The 21,244-nt window shown below is 41.0% G+C and overlaps 1 protein-coding gene across 9 annotated transcripts in view; it reads right to left on the bottom strand.

Annotated features, from left to right (window-relative positions):
• ABLIM2 (actin binding LIM protein family member 2) overlaps window positions 1–21,244 on the bottom strand; it is a 130,576-nt gene that overhangs the window by 90,565 nt on the left and 18,767 nt on the right. For 7 of the 9 annotated variants that reach the window (XM_066185399.1, XM_066185403.1, XM_066185404.1 and 4 more), the window contains exon 2: window positions 3,802–3,945. In XM_066185399.1, coding sequence (XP_066041496.1) covers window positions 3,802–3,945 — 144 coding nt within the window. Of the gene's footprint in view, window positions 1–3,801; window positions 3,946–11,543; window positions 11,624–21,244 lie in introns of those variants that run through there. The other 2 variants (XM_066185400.1, XM_066185401.1) reach the window with 1 other exon arrangement.

Here is a 21,244-nt window from a genome sequence, read left to right as displayed (position 1 = left end):
AACAGTACTCTAATAAAACTGAATAAAACGGGACATATTTTAAACTAGAAATTAAGTAAAAAAATTGAAGTGAGGTTAGATGACATGTTCCCTACAGCATTTTATTAGCAGATTAGATGTGCAGCTAAACAAGAAATAACTCATACAAATAGATATGAGTATAAACCTAAAATAGGCATTATAAATAAATGTCTATTTACCTCCCTAGTACCTCCCCTAATAACTTTGATACTGAGAAAAACCAGCAGATGCTCCCAGTACTGCTGTTAAATTTTTTAATCTGGATTTGTCTCTTAGTCTTGAATAATAAAAGAATTGTTCGCCTTTTAAAAATTTTGAATTGTTTGGAATAATTTTTTGGGGAATATAAGACCTGCATGGGAATTAGTGACTTTATACTAACCTTCCTTGGTTATGTAGTTTAATTTTAATACAAAAGGCATCTATATAATTGCTGTTACCATTCTGAAACTCACAGTCCCCGTAAGAAAGGTTGCCCAGAGAAGTTGTGGCTGTCCCACCCCTGGAAGTGTCCAAGGCTGGATGGGGCTTTGGGCAACCTGGTCTAGTTGAAGGTGTCCTTCCTCATGGCGGGGTTGTTGGAATGAGGTGATCTTTAAGATCCTTTCCAACCCAAACCATTCTATGAATAATCAGACAGCAGTAAGGCAATACATAAAACTACCTTTCTACAGTAAAAAAAAAAAAAAGGAAACAATTAATTCAATCAATATATTTGATCCTCTGAAGCTCCAGGAAATTTATCCAAAACTATCAAAGAAATAGTTGCAAATTTCACACATATTTAAAAAGGTGTGACTTCTTTCAGTATAATATCATCTGTCACTGATAAAGTCATTCAAACAGACATCAAATACCTCTAGACACCACACCATGGTCATTCCTCATTCTTATCAATGGCCTCTTTTTCAGTTTGCGTTTTCCATCACTGTACAGCTGTAAATTCTGTGAGAGGGACCAAAATTTCCTGCAGCTTTATAAATATTCAATGTTTTCTGATGCAGGCTGCAAGATGATTTAATACAGAGGCAGTCAGCGAAGCAGGCAGGCATCTCAGCAGGGCAATGCAGCCAGCCCACACATGGGATTATCTGTCCTGGACAGTCCTGCAGCTGCACTGGATGCTGGACATGCAGCCTCTTTCCACATGCCATCTTTGGTGGATGAGGTGAAACAGGACAAACTGCATTGCTGAGTAGCATCAAAATAAATGCACCACAGGAAGGAATCAACAATAAGATAAATACGTTCCCAGAATCATCACCCTGCCCGTGCACAGCAGGGGTCATGGCACAAAACTCTCCTCCAAGGCTGAAAGCAGATTGACTGATCAGAACCGAATACGATTTTTTTGGTATCTTTTCATCCATTAATTTAAAAATCTAACTGACGTTTGCCTAACCTGATTTTTCTCCTTTTACGTAGCTAGTGAAATGTATATTCAGTGCTCTATTCTGTTCCAAAGCTCTTCTCACATAACAACATGGCAAATCCATTACACAAAGCAACTTATGCTTCTCAAGTAACAAATAAAGCCCACAAACAAAACAAAAACAAATACCAAAAGAATTCCAAAAAATTGATGGAAATCCTTGAAAGGTGATAAAAGAAATTATGGCATTTAAATAATGAGAGAAATCCCTCAAACCAACCATGTGTGCAAACTTAGCAAAATGATTAGTAAGGAGGAGTCCATGAGCCCTGACACCAGGCAGCAGTTTAATCACACCTCTCTGACACTCTTCTGTGCCAGCTGAGAGACTGACAGGTGGCTGACAGACGCTACCCTGCTACCTCGTTAACATTGTGATTTTTTCCTCATTTTATCCAAGATATGCCGGAAGCAAACAAACTCCTTCTTATCTCTTACAGACAGATAGGGGCAATGCAGCTTCTACAGGGCATTCATCATCTCCCTCTGCATGGGGGTAGAAAAAACCCTCTGCACTGCCTGAATTTGGGATCAGTGAATTGGTTCAGTGACCACATGCTGCATTTGCTGGTGACCTGGCATCACCGAAATGGAGATGGACCTATAAAACCAAAAACTGGATGTATGATTCTGTCTTACTCCCTCTGTAGGATCTGCCTGTTCTCATGGTAAATCTGTTAAAAATAAAGGGGGCTTGGATTTTATCAAGATAATAATATGGAGCAAATACCAGAATGTTACCGAGGCTTCACGTAGGAGACAAGAATCCTGAATAACAGATCAGCTGCTCTTTTCCTGAGTTAGGTCTGAAAAACTGATTTTATAGTAAAATTTGCTGCAGGAACAGTTGGCTTTAAAAGAACTTAAAAGATGCATGTATGGGCTGTGATGCCTTAAGTTTTAGCTTTCATATTTTCCAGATTCTGTACTGCATTAGTATATAACTCTGAACTTCATATAAAGTGTTATCAAGTTCTCTTCACAGTGTAGTTAGACAAAACAATCCTTTTCCAGCCTGAGAACCAAGGACACCGTTGCAGCTTCGGGCCCAAAAATGATAAACAACAGAGAACTGAGGAGAGCAATCAGGGAGAATGGGACTTCATAACTTGAAGCTGTAACTGGTCAATTAACCCCAATATGTAAATGGACCAAAACTGATAAAAGTGTAAAAATTCATGACCTGTTGTTCATCTTGGGTGTAGCCTCGGCCAGGTTCTTGTACTGCCCCAGGTGTACCTTTTGAAGGCCTTCTTAATAAATACCTACTTTATTCCTTTAACACTGTCTAGCCTCTGTTCTAAGTAGCCTCTCAAGGCATCAGCTGTGTTCTGCTTTAAGTATTAATCTCTTCTGAACAGATGACCAAAATATTTTTGCTGTTTAGGAAAGTGCAGTATGCTTATTTTGCTTGCTGCGCAGTTTTGCAAAGAACACAGCTCAGAATTATTGAGCTGAACATTTAGTCCTGTCTGCCTAACTCATTAAAGATTGCCTCAGTTATTAATAGTATGCACTTCATCCCATGGGATTTTTAAAATATCAGTATAGCTAACAGATAGTGACAGTTTCCTTTTTAGTATTTTCTCTAAAGAGGAGTAGAAATAGTTATAGTAACACATCTGGAACCAGAGAAATACTCACATTTCTAGACTGAGCTACAAGGATTAATAAATGTCATTTGAAACACTGATTAATAATGGAGTAAGCAGGTTTTTCAGTGAACATCAGTTAACATTTATGTACTTGTACTTTTTAAAACAAATTAGAACTTTGCAGCTTCCAGATAAGTTTTCAAACAAGCAAATATCTACAGAAGGGATGTTGTATCAGATAATTCCCTTTTCCTGTGACTACCCTTCTGCTATTCATGTGATTAGATCACCAGGCACCAACCTGGAGCAAACCAAGTCATTCCCCCCTCAAAATGGAAAAGCACAGTGGGTCACACTGGAATTTAAAGATCAGTCCAACACAAGAGAACCTGAACAGATGTGGCCATGGCCCACCCTATGGCGTGCATTAGAGAGTTGGGAGAACCTCTGAGTTTCTTTGCAAATGTTAATTCTCTCCTAACCCTGTATTTTTCTCCCAAACTGCTCTCCTTCCTGACATCCCAACTCTATTGTGAACTCCAGTATGGATATAAACAGCTTTACATCCATTAAAAACATACTCCAGTCTTGGGACTTAGGATGTTTATAATCTTACAGTAAGGAGCCAGAGATTTCACAATAAATCCTTTCAGGCATGGACTGGATTGTAAAATATACTTGTGAAGTTTGCAGGATCATTAAGTCACACACCATTGCTAATGCCCTACTCATAGAAGCAGCACTCACACTTACCTTTGCAAACAAAGCATTTAATATGGAAATATTTGTTCTGAACTCTCAAAACTTCTCCTTTGCATGGTTTTCCACAGGTATTGCAGAGAATTGCAGTACTTGATGGCTTCTCCAGCTGGCTATGTACAGCCTGTGGTTGTGAAACTGCAGGGAGAAACAAAAAGTAGAGCATTTTAAAGGCCATTGATGCATCTTCTGTAAGATCTACAAGCACTGACAATTAACACCTAGGACAAATCAGGTCAAGCAGATTAAAATTTTAACTTCTGGGATTGGCCAGCACAGAAGAAAAGATCTGCCAAAAGGAGTTAAGCCAAACCAACCTAGTTATTTCATAACTTTGAAAGCTTTTGACTGAACACACTTCAAACGTAAATCAGAATTCCTTAAAGAGGAAAGAATCCACATGATCAAGTCTTGAGACCCTGAATTTCAAAAAATGCTATGTCATATTTTCTCTTCAAGAAATCAAAACTATAGATAAAAGCTATAGTTTTTATTCAAAATATCTTTAATGGGATTTGGTAACTCTTACGCTGTGAGCTACTGATCATTAAAGTTCAGAGTAAATGCCTTTTTTTTACTGATTTTAAAGCAGAAATAAAGTTCTGTAGATGTTTTAAATACTTCTGAAACACTGACATCCCTGTAAATAGCACCCATATCTGATCATTAAACAAAGTTTTCTGTCCTTTTGTAAGGAAACCACGATTTCAAGAGGTTAGGTTAATCTAGGTTAGTGAAAATTAAGTGAATTAAAAATTTGCTGCCATCTTGTGATGTAAATTAGAAACTGCATTTTTTGTGCTGTTGATGCCATGAGATAAGTTGGCATCTCAACGTGATATGTGGAACAGGTAAGATATGACCTTATTCTTGCAATCCTGCTGCAGTACTTGCATCAATTTTTTATCACAATGTACTTAGGTGTCAAGGGAGGAAACATCAAGGCAGTTAATTATAAAGGAGCTGTACTGTAACTCAACAGATCTGGCTTTTTCCATGTGTGAAGAACTAATAACAGGAAAGCATATAAAGCATCTTAAGTAAATGACATATTTAATGACATTTTCTTCTGTAACGTGGCATGCTTACTCAAAGGCTGGATTCCTTATTTCAAAGTGATTTTGTTTAAAATTTAGCTACAAAATAACATCGCCAACCAACCAGTCAAGATGGAGCAACGTCTCATACGCCAACAGGCTTAAGCAAAAAAGTTCTTTCCACATCCACTGAGTTGAAGGAGCCAGTATTCCAGTAAGATGCTAAGCTTTCCCTCCCACACACTCCTCCAGGGGACTTGCTGCAAGTTTTACCCAAAACAGCACTTTCTACTGCAACTGAAGTGGTTTGGGGTTTTTTTTACCCTGAAGATACAAGGGCTTGAGTTTCTCATGGCATCATTCACCACCCACTAGCATTTTGCCCTGTCTGCTAAAATTACACATTCTGTGATGGTCAAAAATGTCCTGCTCAAGGCATTGTGAACTTTGGAGCAATTACTGAAGGCCTGGTTATAATTAAGGACATCTCCAATAAAAACAACATAAGCACAACAGGCAACTGGAAGTTCACAGAAAGGCGGATGTCCAAACTTACACAGAGCAAGCAGTACAGATCTTCCAGGCTACTATGAGGGTCTGATTTATTCCTCAAATGAAAACAGAGAAAACACTGAACTTTGCAATACTTTACTTTTGACACAAGAATTTCTCTGTACTGTAACCTGCCCAAAACAAACGACCCACCCTGAAAAAGAATCAACCTTGTAAGAAAGCAAAAAAAAGTATTTTCCCAAGTTAGTTACTAGAGTAGCTGCTAAAAGTTTGAAACTATCAGTAAAGTTTTGCTCTCTCCAGACTTGCTAACAAGCATCAAATTCATAGCGTATAACTTATGAACGTCTTGACTTAAGAGGAGCTGACCATAGCCAGAACCCTTGGGCCTTAACAGTTGCATCTGAAATACAAAATTCTGATTGGAACAATTAAACAGTTGACTTTTCTTCACACTCAACTATTCCCATGTTTCAGCCTTTTCAGAAGAGCATCTCTCCAGAGGCATCCGTGCCTGGCCAACGTAGAAAGCTGCCAGCTCATGCTGTGGTGTGTCCCACAGGCCAGAGGAACCCAGATCAGGAATTCCAGCTGCAGAGAAGGGCCAGGAGGAACCCAGGAGCACTGCCAGGGAGCCTGAGGGCAGCCTACCCCACTTCCCTAAAGTGACAACAGCCTCACATTTCCAGAGAAAGGTGAAAATGCTGCTTTTCTATTTGCTTTCTTGGCTCTGGAGTCCAAAGCTGCACTTGATGCAAAGCAGCAGAACACTGAAAATTGTTGCAAAGTTCGGTTTTTGGGGGTTTTTTTGGTGGGTTTTTTTGGGGTTTGTTGTTGTTGTTGTTTTGTTTTAGTTTTTGTTTCTGGAAATGGTAGCAAACTGAAACTGTGGCAGAAAACAGAAAAAAATTGTTTTCCACAATGTATTTAGTGCTCAGTGTCCAGAGCTACAGGGCAGGACTTCACACATTTCCTTCTCTTTGAGTCTCTAAATCAAGGTTCAGAATTAAAAAAACCTCAGCAACTCAGCTATAAAAGAAATTAAAAAGGAAAATATTTAGGGCTTTTTTAAATTCTTCTTTGAAATTTCTTTTAGAATTTTTCTAATTATCTTGAAGTAACACAAAGCATATTTAAAATATACACTGCAGACAAAGAGGTAATTATTTTTCTTTTCTCTCAGTTCAGAACTAAGCTACTAAGTATTTCACACAAAACCCCAGTGGGAATACAGTGCCTCTGAGATCATCACAGAGAGGTCCTTCTGAAGAAAGTTTAAAACACTTACTCTTCTATCTAGCACAACAAAATCATATAATTAATCACATATTAGTTTATATTTTAAAACATTGACACTTAATATGGTTTGGGTTGAAATTTCAGCTGCTGACAATTCTGAGAAACTAATTGTATTAGGGAACTTCACATTTTAACTTACATTTCATACCATATTTAGGGAGATAAGCTTACACAGCAGTTTTCAGCATTCTACCTTTATGCCTTTATGTATCAAAATCAGTCTTCAAAGCAGCAGAGGAAACAATCAAAATATTTAATAAGTGAAATAATGAATTACTGATGTAATGTAATGATCTGAGGCTACTCATCAGATCATAACTAAAGAGCTCATTAAAAATTAAACGCTCCCATTATATTCTAATTTGCAGAAATTTCCTTCTTAACTTTAAGTTACTTCTTCTAAGCCCAAATAAAACTGAATACGTGATTCTCTAAATCTGCCTTTCTCCCAGACTACATTCTGCTCCAGCCGAGGATTCCTCATGAATCCTTAAACCCTAAAAGGATCTGACTGCACTCACTTTTTGACAAGGACAAAAACTGGCAAGGAATGAACAAGCAGTTTCCACAGGACTCCTTTGTGCAAGCCTTGTCTCCTGGGGACATTGCTGCCAATATTCTTGCCAACTGTCCAGTGCTCACACATCTCTGATGTCAAGACCTAGCCTGTCTCCATCAGGCTACACAGTAGATAATTCTGCTTAGTTCTGGACGAAGTAGGGCACATTATCCAGCAACAGTTTGCTGAAGAATGGTCAAACACAATAAACTCCTCACTTCTACACTGCTTACTCTAGACGTGCACTTGCTTCATGTACCACAGGAAGGAGGGACAGTGGCATTGCTTATTATTAAAGCTGCATTACACATCTTATGGCTGCTGCCAAGTGATGTTTTCAATGTGCTTGTAACTTCTGCAGATTCACAGAATATCCTGAGATGGAAGGAACTGACAGCGATCATCAAGTCCAACTCTTGGCCATACACAGGACCATCCCAAAGAATCACAATATTTGCCTAAGAGCTTTGCCAAACTTTAACCATTTACATGAACATTACTCGCATTTGATGATCTTGAACTCATTTCTTCAGGGAAAATTTCAGACAAAATGTTTAAGCTTTTTATAAAGGTGGAAAAAGGTTAGTATAAAACATTTCAACAATAAAAAGCAAGCAGAGCACCTTGCTTGTGGAAGTATTTGGAACAAAGGCTGCAGCCTTTCCTCAATGAACTGGATCCATGAAAATCCACAGCTTGTGGTAAAAAACCCATCCCTTTGACTTAGCCCAGCTCCTTTGGCATTGCTAGACTAAGGATTTAACAGCTGTGGGGACTGGGATAAGGCGCCAGATGTAAGGAAAATATTTGGGTGAGACAGGAATGCTTTGGAAACAGAACAAGACAAGCTGATGGTGGTGACAGAAGGGAGAGGATTCACAAGTCCCTGGTCATGCTCTGCTCAGGAGCCTGGGATAGAAAATGTCACCTTCTCTCAGCTGTGAGCAAACTGCCGAGGGAAATCAAACTCTTGGCAGAAGATCCAGTCTAGGATTGGTCTATGCAGAAGATGACAAACCCCTTTGCTGTCAGGCTCTCCAACAGATAAATAAGAAATCTTCATGGTAGATTACAGACCTGATGGAGAAACATGTCCAGAAACTGCAGAATTCGACACAGTCCTAATGCTTTTCCCAGTTTGCTGTGTTCTGTTTCAACTCTACACAGGAAACTACAGAAGCCATTTCTGAGCTTGGAAATCGAGTACTGAAATGTCATGCTTAAGAATGCACATTTAATCTGGAATCAAATCTCAACTATCAAGTTTAATGATAAAGACGTCCACCTTCTTTGTTTACTATACAGACATAATTAAGGCCTCATAACTCATTTGAACCACATTATTTAACTCTGCTCTAAAACACCAGTCTAACAGATTTACTACTCTTGGTCATTAAAGAAGCCCAAAATGATAAAGGGCCAAATGACACAATTTGATATTATAATCTCAGAATCCTTGAATGATTTGTGTTGGAAGGGACTTTATAGGTCACCTAGTTCCAATCTTCCTGCATTGACAGGAAGTTGTTGCTCAAAGCCCAACCCAACCTGTCCTTCTGTGACAGAGACATTTTTTGAGAGTACTGTGATCTAAAAAAAGGTGCAATTTGAGTGGAGAGAAAAGAGTCATGTGAAAAGAAATTTTATTCCTAATATTTGCAATCCCCCCCCAATTACGTCTCAATGCAGGGAAAGTGGTAATTCCTCACCAAGGTTCCTGAAAGGATAGTGCAGAACCAGAGCCTAAAGGCAACAACAAAAGGAAAAACAAAGGACCTGGGGGGTGGGTGGCACCTTCCCTGTCCTTTTTGTGGGTTGTTCCGGGGCTTTTTTAATTGTGTTCTGGAGGTTGGGTTAAAAAAGTGCAAGCCTTTAATTTCAGGCTCATACAAATACCTCGGCCTGCACCTGCCATTAGCAGAAAAGATACAACAATTTTCTTTAGCAACGATCAGGCTCCTCTATAAATCCACAACCTTTTACCTCATGAGATGAAAACATATTTTTGAGGGGAAAAACTATAAGACATCAATATTTCAGACTATAATTGTCAGCTGTTTAGTTCATAATAATGTTCAGATTTTTCGACAAAGGCAAAAGCCACATTTCAACTCTGAACCAAAACCACACAGCACTAGTAAGGGATACTATTCTGCATGAAGGAATTACCAGCAAATTTTCTTTGTGTTGACATTGAAACCTTTCATCTCTATAGCTAGAGGTGGTTACTGAAAATCAAAATAAACAGATATGAGACACAAATGCCATTTACTCACTAAGTATTTGAGAAACAGGACAGAATTATTGATTGCTGACATGCTGTATCAAGTAATTTGGGGAGGGTGAGGTTCAAAGAAGCCCAGAGGGGAATTAAATTTGCAATCTTCCTGGAGCAGGATTAAAGGAGAAACACACAAGAACTGCTGGAATTAGAGATTGGAGTTTAATCGTTGTTTTAACAAACCCTTCTTGTGTCATCTGAGTCAAAACACTCAGAGCTGAATTTAAAAATATCCAGATGAAAATAAGGAACGAAGCATTTAATTGCCTCTAAATATCTCAGTGAAGCATTATTCCCACTGTAGAGCTGCCCCCTGCTCTCTCCCTGTCTTGTGTCTGTGTTTAAAATCCAGTGACAAGGAGCTGTGCTGATGTGAGGATAACACAGAAATACATAACATAGTAACACATGCAGAGATCAGAGAACTACATGGGCATCAGCTGTACATTTAACTTAAATAAGGGGGATGTTTAGGTTTTTTTCTTAAGAACCGGTGACTCATTACGGAGCATTGTAGGGGCCTGAGACCCCGGTGTTTCTTTGCACAGAAAAGATGAGAAAAGAGTAATTATGTAATAGTAACTCCACAAGCTCTTCCCATCTACCCTGCCACCCGCACTTAGCAGCAGAAAAGAGCAATTCCCTGGCCCCAGCCCTGCCTAAGGAGGTGTTAGATGCTCTGGAAGAGAATATTAAACAGCCGGTGGTAACCTGGTTTACCCTATTTCTCAATTAGCCCCTTGTGTTAAACGACTTTACAAATGCGTTTCCCTGCCTTATGGTGCCTTCTGACTATAATGCCCTGTTCTTCTGTATTTCTCACAAAAAAACCAGAAGATCAGGAGGATAAAGGGAAAGAAGTTTTGCTCTCCATGTCCATATTATGTGGTCCCTCGAGCCCTCCAGCTGGCTAGACAGAGGGCTGAAGTGTCCCCAGGCCAGCACACAAACTCACTGCCTTTCCCCGTAGAGCTTTTCTGCACCAAGAGGGTCTGGGCACCCTCCCCAGAAGTGTTCACTGCTCCTTTGAAGACCTCTGTGGTGGCTCCTACAGCAAAGCACTGTTACCTCTCTCTATAGTTCCTCTATTATAAGAAAAAATATTCACCAAACTAGATAAATCTCTAAGTCAATAGGTCTCAATTTAATTCTTTCACATTGTCCAAAAATACAAAGTAAAATGCTTCAAGAACTGTGTTCCCTTTTGAGATGTACACCTGCTTCTCCTACATATAACCATTCCAACAGTGCCTTTCCAAGGCATGCCTTTTCCAGCATTTCCTACTCATCATCATCAAAATGGAAAACCACAGCTGATACAGGGCACACAGGCACACAGCACAACTGAGGTGACCTCTGCTTTTACCGCCAATTACTGAGTTTATGGGACCAGAGACAAAAGAGCAGAGTTTTCCAGCAGGATGTGAATAAACCATGCACAAGAGGTGCAACACAGCTCGAGTATTCACACAAGAGTTTCAAATCTCACCATATGCTCTGTGCTAAACCCACATCACATAAACAAACCTAGCACAAGCTAACCTCCTGACCTCGTCATTATAATAAAATATTTACCGAATTCAAACACAGCTCATAAAAATTTCTGCTGAGTTTGAGTAACAGCTACTGCAGCATTGTAAAGGCTATTTTTGCACAGGTTTAGCTAGATTGCAATGAGATAGGATATAGAAAAAACACTCCAGGATATCTGCATAAAGAAATAGGGGCTTTTTTTCCCATTATAGACTAACATAAACTCTGAAGTCAATTTCAATTTTAAAAAAAATGAGGAAATTTTTCAAATTGAGCTGTCAGCTAACTACCAGAATCATTATCATTTCCAAATCATCATTTATATAATTAAAAGAACACAAAGCACAATTTACAATAAATGTTTAACCATCTTTCCCCACTCGGCTGTGTTTCCACATAAACACAGAGCTGTTATTCTCAGGACAGCATCAGTGATTTAGTTATCACAGCCCCATGTGAAAAACAAGTCATTTCAGGTCTAGGCTGACCAAAATGTGGAGTCATCACACTGTACCTGTATCTTCGGGCATTCCTGCATTAATTCCCTTCCAGATGGGAAATTCCCCCAGGAGCACTGCTGTTAGTGGCCGCTGCCGTGGGGAGCGGGATCCGCAGCGTGCGCGGCCACAGCCACCACTGCCACCCCAACACACCCGGGGTCAGATGACTCCTGCAGCACCCACGCACAGGCGGGAGCACAGCCAACCCCGTCGTCACCACCGTGTAAAAATAGCGCCCTACAGAAGCCGAAATATTGTCACGTCCATGGGGGGTGGCACCACTGGCAGGGTCCCGGAGGGACCGGATACGGGACGAGCCAGCAAGGGGTGTCTGCAACAGGTCATACCAGAGCCACTTCAGGGTGGTGGTGGGCACCTAGGGAGAAAGGCTAAAAGAACTAAAACCTGCAAAACTCCTTATCATAAATTAGAAATACAGGCTGAGGTAGCAGGGAAACCCCTTTAGATACTCCCAAAACACAGGTCCTTTCCCCCGGCGCAGGAGGGCACAGCACTGATGGCAGAAGGAGATGATGTAAGCAGTGAGATGCTCTCACCGTGCGATACCTGGCAGCCAAAAATCTCTCCCGATTGCTCATATGGAGTTGGAATGTGTATCACTGGAACAACAGTGATGTGTTGAGTTATTTAAAGCACTACATGGGAACAGAATGAGCATTTCTATAAGGCCTCTGACTTCAGAAATCTATATGGTGAGTACACCACTGCCCTGGGCCATGCCAGACACGGTCTACACCTTTAAATAGCCCTCAGCTGACATGGCCCGAGACTCAGAGCACAGTTCTGAAGATCCCAGGTTCTACACAGAATCAAAACTATGAACTACTCAATTTCAAGAAATCTTCTATATGCGTTATCTTGCAGCAACTGCCTTTTGACATGAAACTCTTACGTCAGCTTTTTATTTTGTTCAGTATTGTTGTGCTGCCTGCGTGAAGCCAAATCCATCCTCACACTCTTTTGGATCACCATCAGCCACCCTGGCTGAGCTCTCCAGATATTTGCAGGATTTGGCCTACTTAGTTTTTCCCAGCGGCTACTTCAGCTTGGCAGAAACACAAAAGGCACTTTGCTAAATGGCAACACTCTGAAGGCACGTAAATTAATAGGCAAGAAAAGTAAAAGGGCTTTCACTCTAACACAGCCTTTCCCTCTGCTTGCCAGGCTTCCAAGGCTAAGTGCTTGGTAACTCGCATTTTAACGTTGTATGGTCATAATGCAGTCACACAGTGCACTGATTTGTATTTACAATTTGAGGTGTGATCCCTGAGCCTCCCCTGCAGCCTCACTCGGCTACAGCAAATGAGAAATCACACTCGAGGAGCTCCAAGGGTTTTCGTGGCGTTTCTGAGAAACTCCACCACCACTGATGGGCTTCGCAGGCACAAAGCACGAGGCCATTGCACTTCATTAGCATGATGGGCTTGCTCGGAGGAGCGTGACAAGGGACAGCAGCGGCAGCAGCACAGGCAAGAGATCAGAGACCTCCTGCTGCAAATGATCCAGAAAACGTTGTAGCTTAAACCTGATTTCTCAAATCAACACAGACCAAACACCTGTAACTCCACTGTCTCAACAGTAATAACACCACACTGTCCTTGCTACAGAAAAGGACAGGACACTTAGCTCCTCTGAAAATCTCAAGTGAAGTCCTGGTACCCACAGCAGTGCTCTCGCTCATCCTCTGTTTCAGATTTGCTTTTTCCAAGGTTACATTACCCAGGTCAATGCTGTCACCAACATCTTTGCAAACCCAACAGCAATGAATTTAGGCCACTCAGAAATAGATTAGTTGGCTGCAAAATCCTTATAACCTGCAGTACCATGAATTATAAAGGACATTTTAAGAAGATTTCAGACCCATTTCTAATTAACTCATGCTTTTTTCCTGTACTTACTGCTCTCTTCCCCCGTGTAAGCTAAAGTGAATGTCAGTAGTAACTGGACTGGTTATAGTTTAGTTTTAGGTAGTTCCAGCAATGAACAAGGAGTTAGACTTGATGACTTCCAGTTTGAGATATTCCAATAGGATTCTATGACTCTAGGAAGGTGACAGTACATAGTCTAACCCTCTTCCTGTTCTTCACAGCACTTCACTAGGCCCGTTTTGAGCTTTTTCCACAGTCTGTCTCTGAAAATGTTTCAGAACGATTATTTTATTAAATGTAGAACACCACAGAGTATGTTCTTCACTATAAAATATGGAAGTATTTTCTAACAAAGATTTTTTTAAAAAATCAGAGTTGTAACACCACTTGAGATTCAGGGACTTTGCAATATACAACCACTATGTACCTGTTAGTTTGCAGTAGCTCTTACATTGCTTGGAACTGGCATATTGGTTTAAATTTTAAGTTGCCCTGTTTGGAGTCAGGAGCTGGACTCAACAATTCCCATGGGTCCCTTCCAACACAGGAGCCTTTATGATTTTATAAAACTATGTTCCTGGACTTTAAGTTGCTCAAGTTTCTACTCAATCGTACATATGTATGTTTAATAGCAGATGGGGACTATAGAGTCCAGTCTCAATACAGATTAAGATATTAATTTTTCATAAATAATTCCTAATTAATGAATTTTACTTTGAAAATGCCAGAAAATACAAGAAATCATCATATTTCATGGATTTTTTTTTTTTTACACTTAAAGATGTATTTTCTTGTAAGTTGCTAAAACTCATTGCAGTGCTGCTTCATGTTATTTTTGATTTTGGTAGTTTCGATCCAGGTTAGTGATAATTTGGATTTTCTACTGAGGATAACACAATCACAAAGAGAGGCACTGCTTTCTTCTCTGTGGTGACCAGTTACAGGACCCAAGAGAATGGCCTGAACTTGTGGCAGAGGAGGTTTAGGTTCAATATTAGAAAAAGGTTCTTCACCCAGGGGGAAGTTGGGCACTGGAACAGGCTCCCAGGGAAGGGATCACAGCACCAAACCTGACAGCTCAAGAAGTATTTGGACAATGCTCTGGGGCACATGGTGTGACTCCCGGGGATGATGCTATGCAGGGCTAAGACTCGGAACTTTGAGGATCCTTGCGTCCTTTCCAACTCAGGATACTCCATTATACAAAAAATACAATCAAATTAAATATACCTCTCTATATATATTGATACAGATTTCAGTAATATCACTAGGACAAAAATAAAATTAAGTAACAGATGCTTCCTTCTAATTATTACAATTTATTAATTTAACTGCTGTATTTCTAGCAGGTGTGTCTAAAGTTGGAACCATTGCTGAATGGTGCATGTCCCCAAGCATTCATGATAGAAATAAAAAAGGACAAACCCACGGCAGAAGTGAAAATGAGCAGGAAAAGGGCAAATGAATTCAGTGAATAGTGCCTCTAAAACTAAACTCATGTCTTCCAACTTTCTGCCCAACCTCTCTTGCATGAATCCCATTTCTGCTGGGAATGGACTTGCAAAACCACCCAACTCTGCCCTCAGTGACCTGTTGCATGCCACCAAAACCTGTCCTGCTCAGAAACAGCCTGAGTTTAAACTTCTGGCTCTCAAACACCTCCACCCTCAAGTCCATGCATGAGATAACACTTCTCATTAACTGCACAGCAATGAGCCACGTGGATGGTCATCTTTAATGGAAACACACACAAGCAGGTCAGAGACAGTGGGCTCTTGTACAAGGCAGTGAATTAAAGAACCTACTTTAGCAGGGAGCTTGGACTAGATGAACTCCAGAGGCCCCTTCCAACCTCAACCACTCTGTGATTCTGTGAATCCTGCATATTTATGAAGCAGGAAAAATCAGGCTGAGGATCCACTCTGAGCTCTGACAGAGAGCAGGCAGCTGTGTTTGCTCTAGAGGTAACTGGGTCACGAGTCCCTCTCTGTTCCTTGCTATCTCTTGGGAATAAAGAGCTTTCTTCAGCCCTGAAATCCATGATGACAGCCCTTGACTGCTGGCCAGCAAGCTGGATGAATAAAAGCAGAACTTCTCCCACTCCCAGCTCCTTTTTCCAAGGAAGACCTCTCTATGGCAGACCTAGATCCAGACCAAAGCTGGCACTAACCTCCTGTGCTCCCCCAGCTAGAATGAAAGCACCGTCTAATGTTCTTCAGAAAACTGCATCCAAAATAGTGAGCAGAAATCAAACACAAACCCTACAAAGCCTTTAGCAGAGATTTTATAATGGGAAACAGTGGTGTATCAAACCTAAAAATAAGCAAGAAAATGCTTAGAGAACCAAGCACTGCCCCATCAAGAGGTGAGAGCACATCCAGAACGCAGTCTGGAAAGTGACCCAGGTCAGAGGATAAAGGGATAGGGTCTGGTTAGCAGCAGAGGGACAACGAGAGCCACAGTGACGGTCCCGCAGGTCACACACCCTCAGGAATGAACCTGCCAAACAGAGGCTCTGCTGACCTTATGAAACTCATAGGGACGGCCAGTAAAATGGAGCAGACATCAGATAAGAAAAGATCTGCTTAAGTAGAGGTCATAGGCTACAATTTAGCTCAGAGAAAACCTGTCATTTAACAAGGATAAGGCAAGCAATTAACAAAAGGTATTTGTTTCTAAAAGATCAGGCACTACAAGGGACTTTTCACAGAAAGGACTTCAGAAAGCAAGAGGGAAACTGTATAGCCAGTGGTGAGCTTGGATAATGGAATGTATTGTATTAAGGGAAGACATCCTGGCTGCAACAGAAAAGGTACTGTAACAAGAACCGCCCAGGAAAAAACTAGAATCCAAGCCCAGCATTTTATGGGAGGGACATCAAAGAAGCAGAACGAGGCAATAAATGCCAGCTGCTGTGGCCAAAAATTGCACATGGTAGGCATGAGACTTAGAAAAACTCAATTATAACTTTGAATACAGGAGCATTTAAACTACAATATGATTTTGAAATTTAGGGGATTGTGAGTGGTGCAAGAAAGATGACAGGCAAAGATGCCAAGATAATTTTTGGGTATTTATTATGGGACTAAATGAATGCATTTATAAGGGAGGATTCTTCTGTGTGGGCTGCTGCTACATGCACACAAAGAGAGAAAGAGATTACTAAATTTTAATTTATTATTGTTTTATATATAAAATTACCATTTAAATTTTCTGGATTTTTCATAAATGGAAATTTTAAGTGCTTAAATAAAGATTAAACAGAAATATTACCTAAAGAATTAGACAGATTTAAAGGATCTTTATTGCATTTCTCTCTTCTGGAAAGTTACACAGACACTGCCATTATTCTGCAACCATCAGCTACCTATCAAACAAAATTATCAAATGCTGATGTGGGTTGGGTGCTATTCAGGAAAAAAAAAAAAAAGATTCAACCACTTATATGTTTTAATTAGAAACAATAAATTTAACTTTGACTGTTTCTTACAAAAAAAAAAATTAAAAATGCATACACCTCACCCCCATCATCCCCCCCAAAATGGAACGTTCTGAGAGTTAAGAAGCCTGGGTCTGTGTCTATGAGAACTCATGTGCCTGAAATGCCACGCACATAAGTCCAAAGCTGCAAGGCTGGAAACCCATCCTCGACACATCCAAAGGCAGGGCAAGCTGATTTTTCACTTCCCATTTCCCAGCTGACCATGGCTGACTGTGGGAAAGCACCTTTGGCTTCCACATGTAGTGGAAACAGCTATGTGTGCTTGTTTGTGGCTTGTGTCCTTTGTGAGTTTGGGTACCGAGTGCTTTACTCAGTGTCACCCAGCAGATCTGAGAGATTTTCTTTTGAAGACTTACCTTCCTTGTTTTCCAAGAAACAACAACTCTGTGACCACAGAGACCTTTCTGAATCCTTGTCACACTTGTTGGATACACTCATACCACAAGCCTGGGACGCCTTTCCACAGACCCTGCAGCTCAGTTCAGCTATGGTGATGGCATGACCAGGACAGTTTACAGATGACCATGCAGAAACCACCCTGTGCAAAAAAAATTGACTATCACCTTCAGATTGGGGCCACCTGAACAAGTGGCAGGGTGAGTTTTACACCAGTAGATCCAACTGGGAACCACAGGTGCAAATTCCTCTTCCTCAGAGGCTCCAGCAGCTGCAAGTCCCACCCTGGTGTTTGCACAGATAGATCTGCTTGGGTTTGCAAAGGAGAGAGACAGACACTGAAAATGGTATTTAGGATTTGGACTGCAAATCCCAAGTGAAAAGCCCTGAAGAAATCTTCCCCAAGAGGGGAGTGGGGATTTCAGACACGTCCTCTTCTGCAGTTCTGTGTCCTGTGCACACACACGCAACTCCCAGCCCTTTAATCCTTGCCTACAGCCCACAGTGACCATGCCAGAGAACATTTTTCTGTGTGCTTTCCAAATCCCATTCTCTGTGAAGGGATGTAGCTGCAAAGCAGCAGGTCAGATCCAAATCCTACTTAAATACGTTCATTTTGGTTGGTGATCACTGAGGAATTTGTCAACAATGGGGACTGCTGTTTTGAAAATAAAAAAGAACTAATCATTGGAAATGTGATGCTGTTATGCTTAACCCTGCTCCCATTAAAGTCCACCAGTAAAAGCATTATTGATCTGGGTCGAAGACTTTCATCAGCATTCGTTTCTGAATTCTGTCAAGTTCTGATCTTAGAAGTCGGCTCATCACAGCCAGAAAGCTCAGCCTTTCCCCTGCTTGCCTGAGGTTACAATTTCCCATCAGTAACATCTGAAATCCAATAATGTTTCTGAGCTCACTTTGATTCCAAGAAACAAAGCATGGTTTTTTCTTGGAGTGTGTCTAAATTATTGGATATTCTTTATTGCTCAGTTCCACTGTAAGCAGCTCCAAAATCTTAAGAATCAACTTTAAAAAAAACACTGGACTGTAGCGCTATTACTGTTCTGCACCTCCCTGGCTGCCTGATGATCACTTCTAGCATCTCCACCAGTTACCCAAACCATATTCCTGCCAGTCCCCTTATCTTTAGAGCATTGTTTCTTGGAAAGCCGTGACCCAATACCAGAAACTGTCACTGTGGTGTTATTTCCTGCCCCCAGGTCTGTAGAACCTGCTGGGTGCACCCCTGCTCTGCATCACTCTTCACACTGGCATCTGCTCCATCTGTATCCTCAAATGGGAGAGGGGGACAAGTACATTCCCTGGCTTGGAAATGAGCAAATGTTTGCTACTAGGGAAAAACAGTGTAGAAGGAATTTCCAGGCTCATTTGTCTTTCCATTCCCTGGTACAAACAGAGTAATAATAACAACGATGCCTGTTTGTTACAGCAATACGCAAAAGCAAGATAAAATTATACAGAAAGCAATAGTTCATTTTGCTAGCCAAGTCACAATATATCACCCCCAATCATTAATTAATATAATTTACTAACTTTCTACTAGCGCTATATGAAATACATTTCTCAAGGATTACAAATAATAATTTAAGGACCTTTGCAAAGGCTCTTTCCTTTTTATGTTCCAGTCCACAGCATAAAATACGTCTAAAATAATTACGTTGAAATATAAAACTGAACTCCTGCTTTTATTTGCTCTGCTTAATTTGGCATTATAAAGGGATTAGCTCTTTCTTTATTGCAATCATAGAGTTAATTCAAATATACATAAATATTGGTGTTACTGAGGTTCTGGTGCTAAACTCACATTACCTCTCACAGTGCAAATTAGTTACCTTTGGTGAATTTGTCAGAGTGTAAAAATATCTTCTTAGATTCAGTTATACCCATACAAACCTGCTTCATCCCCATCAGACAAACCAGCACGTTGCCTCCCTTTTCGCATTCAGGCTACACAATTTCTGCAATCAATTATCTCTTGACACAGCATTCATTGCAGAAATGTGTTACATTCACACAAACACGACCCCAGAGCCTTCAGCTACAGTGCTAGTTCTTGCACAGTTCTGCAACTAACAGTTCTATTACCAACAGGAACATTTTTGAGATATCTATACAACATGCTTTTAGACCAAGTTTTGAGTTGCTTAATTTGCAAACCACCACCTCATTCAGAATGCAAATGAGTTCTAGTTCAAAATAAATATTGCGTTCTGAAGATTTATATTCACCTCTTACAGACAGAAGGGGAAGAAGCAACACTATCTGATAAAGTCATATTTATAAAAAGAAAGATTGTACAGCATTTTTCCCAGGTAATGTACAGAAATACAATTCAGTGAAGGACAGATGAAAATCCAATGCCAAAGTCCACACTAACCTCCCTCCCCCGATTTCAACAGGGTTGAACCATGAAGTATCTTTACTGCGCCAAGTGAACAGTAGTGTGGGCAGGAGATCCTGAAACACACTATTCCCCATCCAGCCTCTCAACCTGGTTAATTCCTCACATTCTACACAAAACATACAATTAATCTGAAATTGTAGCTAAGGTCTGGTGAGCACTGAGAACCTTTTTTTCCCTCTGTCTCAAGAGAAGCCTTTATCTCTGTCCCTAACAGAGAAAAGCCTAGCAAGTCACTGCAATGTGGAGCTTGACAGCCCCCTGGGCAGATGTAGGTCGCTCCTCCTCCTCACAAGGGCAAGGAAACCAGGAGTTTCATCTGGCTGCAAGCTGCTCCAATTGCCAATAATCCTACCAATTCAAGCCTTTAATAACAACCTACTAAGACGGCAGTGACGCAGGAGGCTGTCCCTTGACCTACATGCCGCCAAAGCGAGACTTGGGCTGTTGGGCCATCAGGGACACGGCTGTTCAAGGACCCAGCTCGTGCCACAACACGTTCTAGCAATCCCCTTCTTGCTGACTGCCTGGCTCTGAGGCTGTTTGCACTCAGTCCTCCCACCTTAAGCACTTCAGGCTCCCTTCTGCTACCCCTGACCGGATGGTCGCTTACATATGGGTTTGGTCTTCACACTGATGGCTGCTCTTCGGGCAGCTGGCTTTATGTAGAAGCAGGACAAATTACGCATAGCCAAATCTGGGGGACCATAGGGTGCAGGGATGTGTCCACACACAGCCAGCAAGCATCCAATAAGCACAGGCAGCTTCACCAAACCCACACACAGTCTAAGAACAGAGGACAAGCTATGGCCATGAGGTGCTGGGCTCATCCAGAGCAGGACAATACTTGATAGCCAATCTACTTGCAACCAGGTCTATTTACTTCTAATTTAGGTCTGTTTTCCCACATATGCTCCTCCCTGACTGCCCTTGACATCTCCTTTCCCCAACTTCAATCCTTCTGCTGGACGTCTCCCTTCTCCGGGGCATACATTCCTTCCACCACGTTGCCGGAGGAAGTGAGTCTCCCTCACTGTTTCCCAGGACTGCAACACCTGGGAGCTCTGCCCACCCTTCCCCACTGCTGACCATGTACCAAAGGAGCATCAGAGCACGGTCTGGCACAGCTCCTCTCCCAGAGCATCACAGAAAAATGAGTTTTAATTAAAGAGAAGCCCAACTTTAGTTTAATGCAACACACAAAAAGAACAAGGGATCCATGCTATCGCAGCACATTTCCAGCATTTATTTCCAAAACAGATGATAAAAAAAGATAAATCTCCTCCCAGTTCAAATACTCCTAAAGTAAATGATGACTCACATGGTGAATACCCTTTCTATCACATCCCACTTCTCTCTATCATTTGGAGTGGCAGCCCTGCTCTCACTGAATTAAAGATGGACAATTCTGCTTTGTAATGAATGAAATCAACATTCTCTCCTGTATGACTTGTTTTTCTGCACTGCTAAGCACTACCATTATCTGGACTTTAAAACGTCTTCATT

The sequence above is a fragment of the Chamaea fasciata genome, unplaced genomic scaffold, assembly GCF_029207755.1.
Source record: "Chamaea fasciata isolate MVZ Bird 193981 ecotype frontalis unplaced genomic scaffold, bChaFas1.0.hap1 SCAF_6, whole genome shotgun sequence".
Classification (NCBI taxonomy): domain Eukaryota; kingdom Metazoa; phylum Chordata; class Aves; order Passeriformes; family Sylviidae; genus Chamaea; species Chamaea fasciata.
This window is presented reverse-complemented; position numbering and strand designations above follow the sequence as displayed.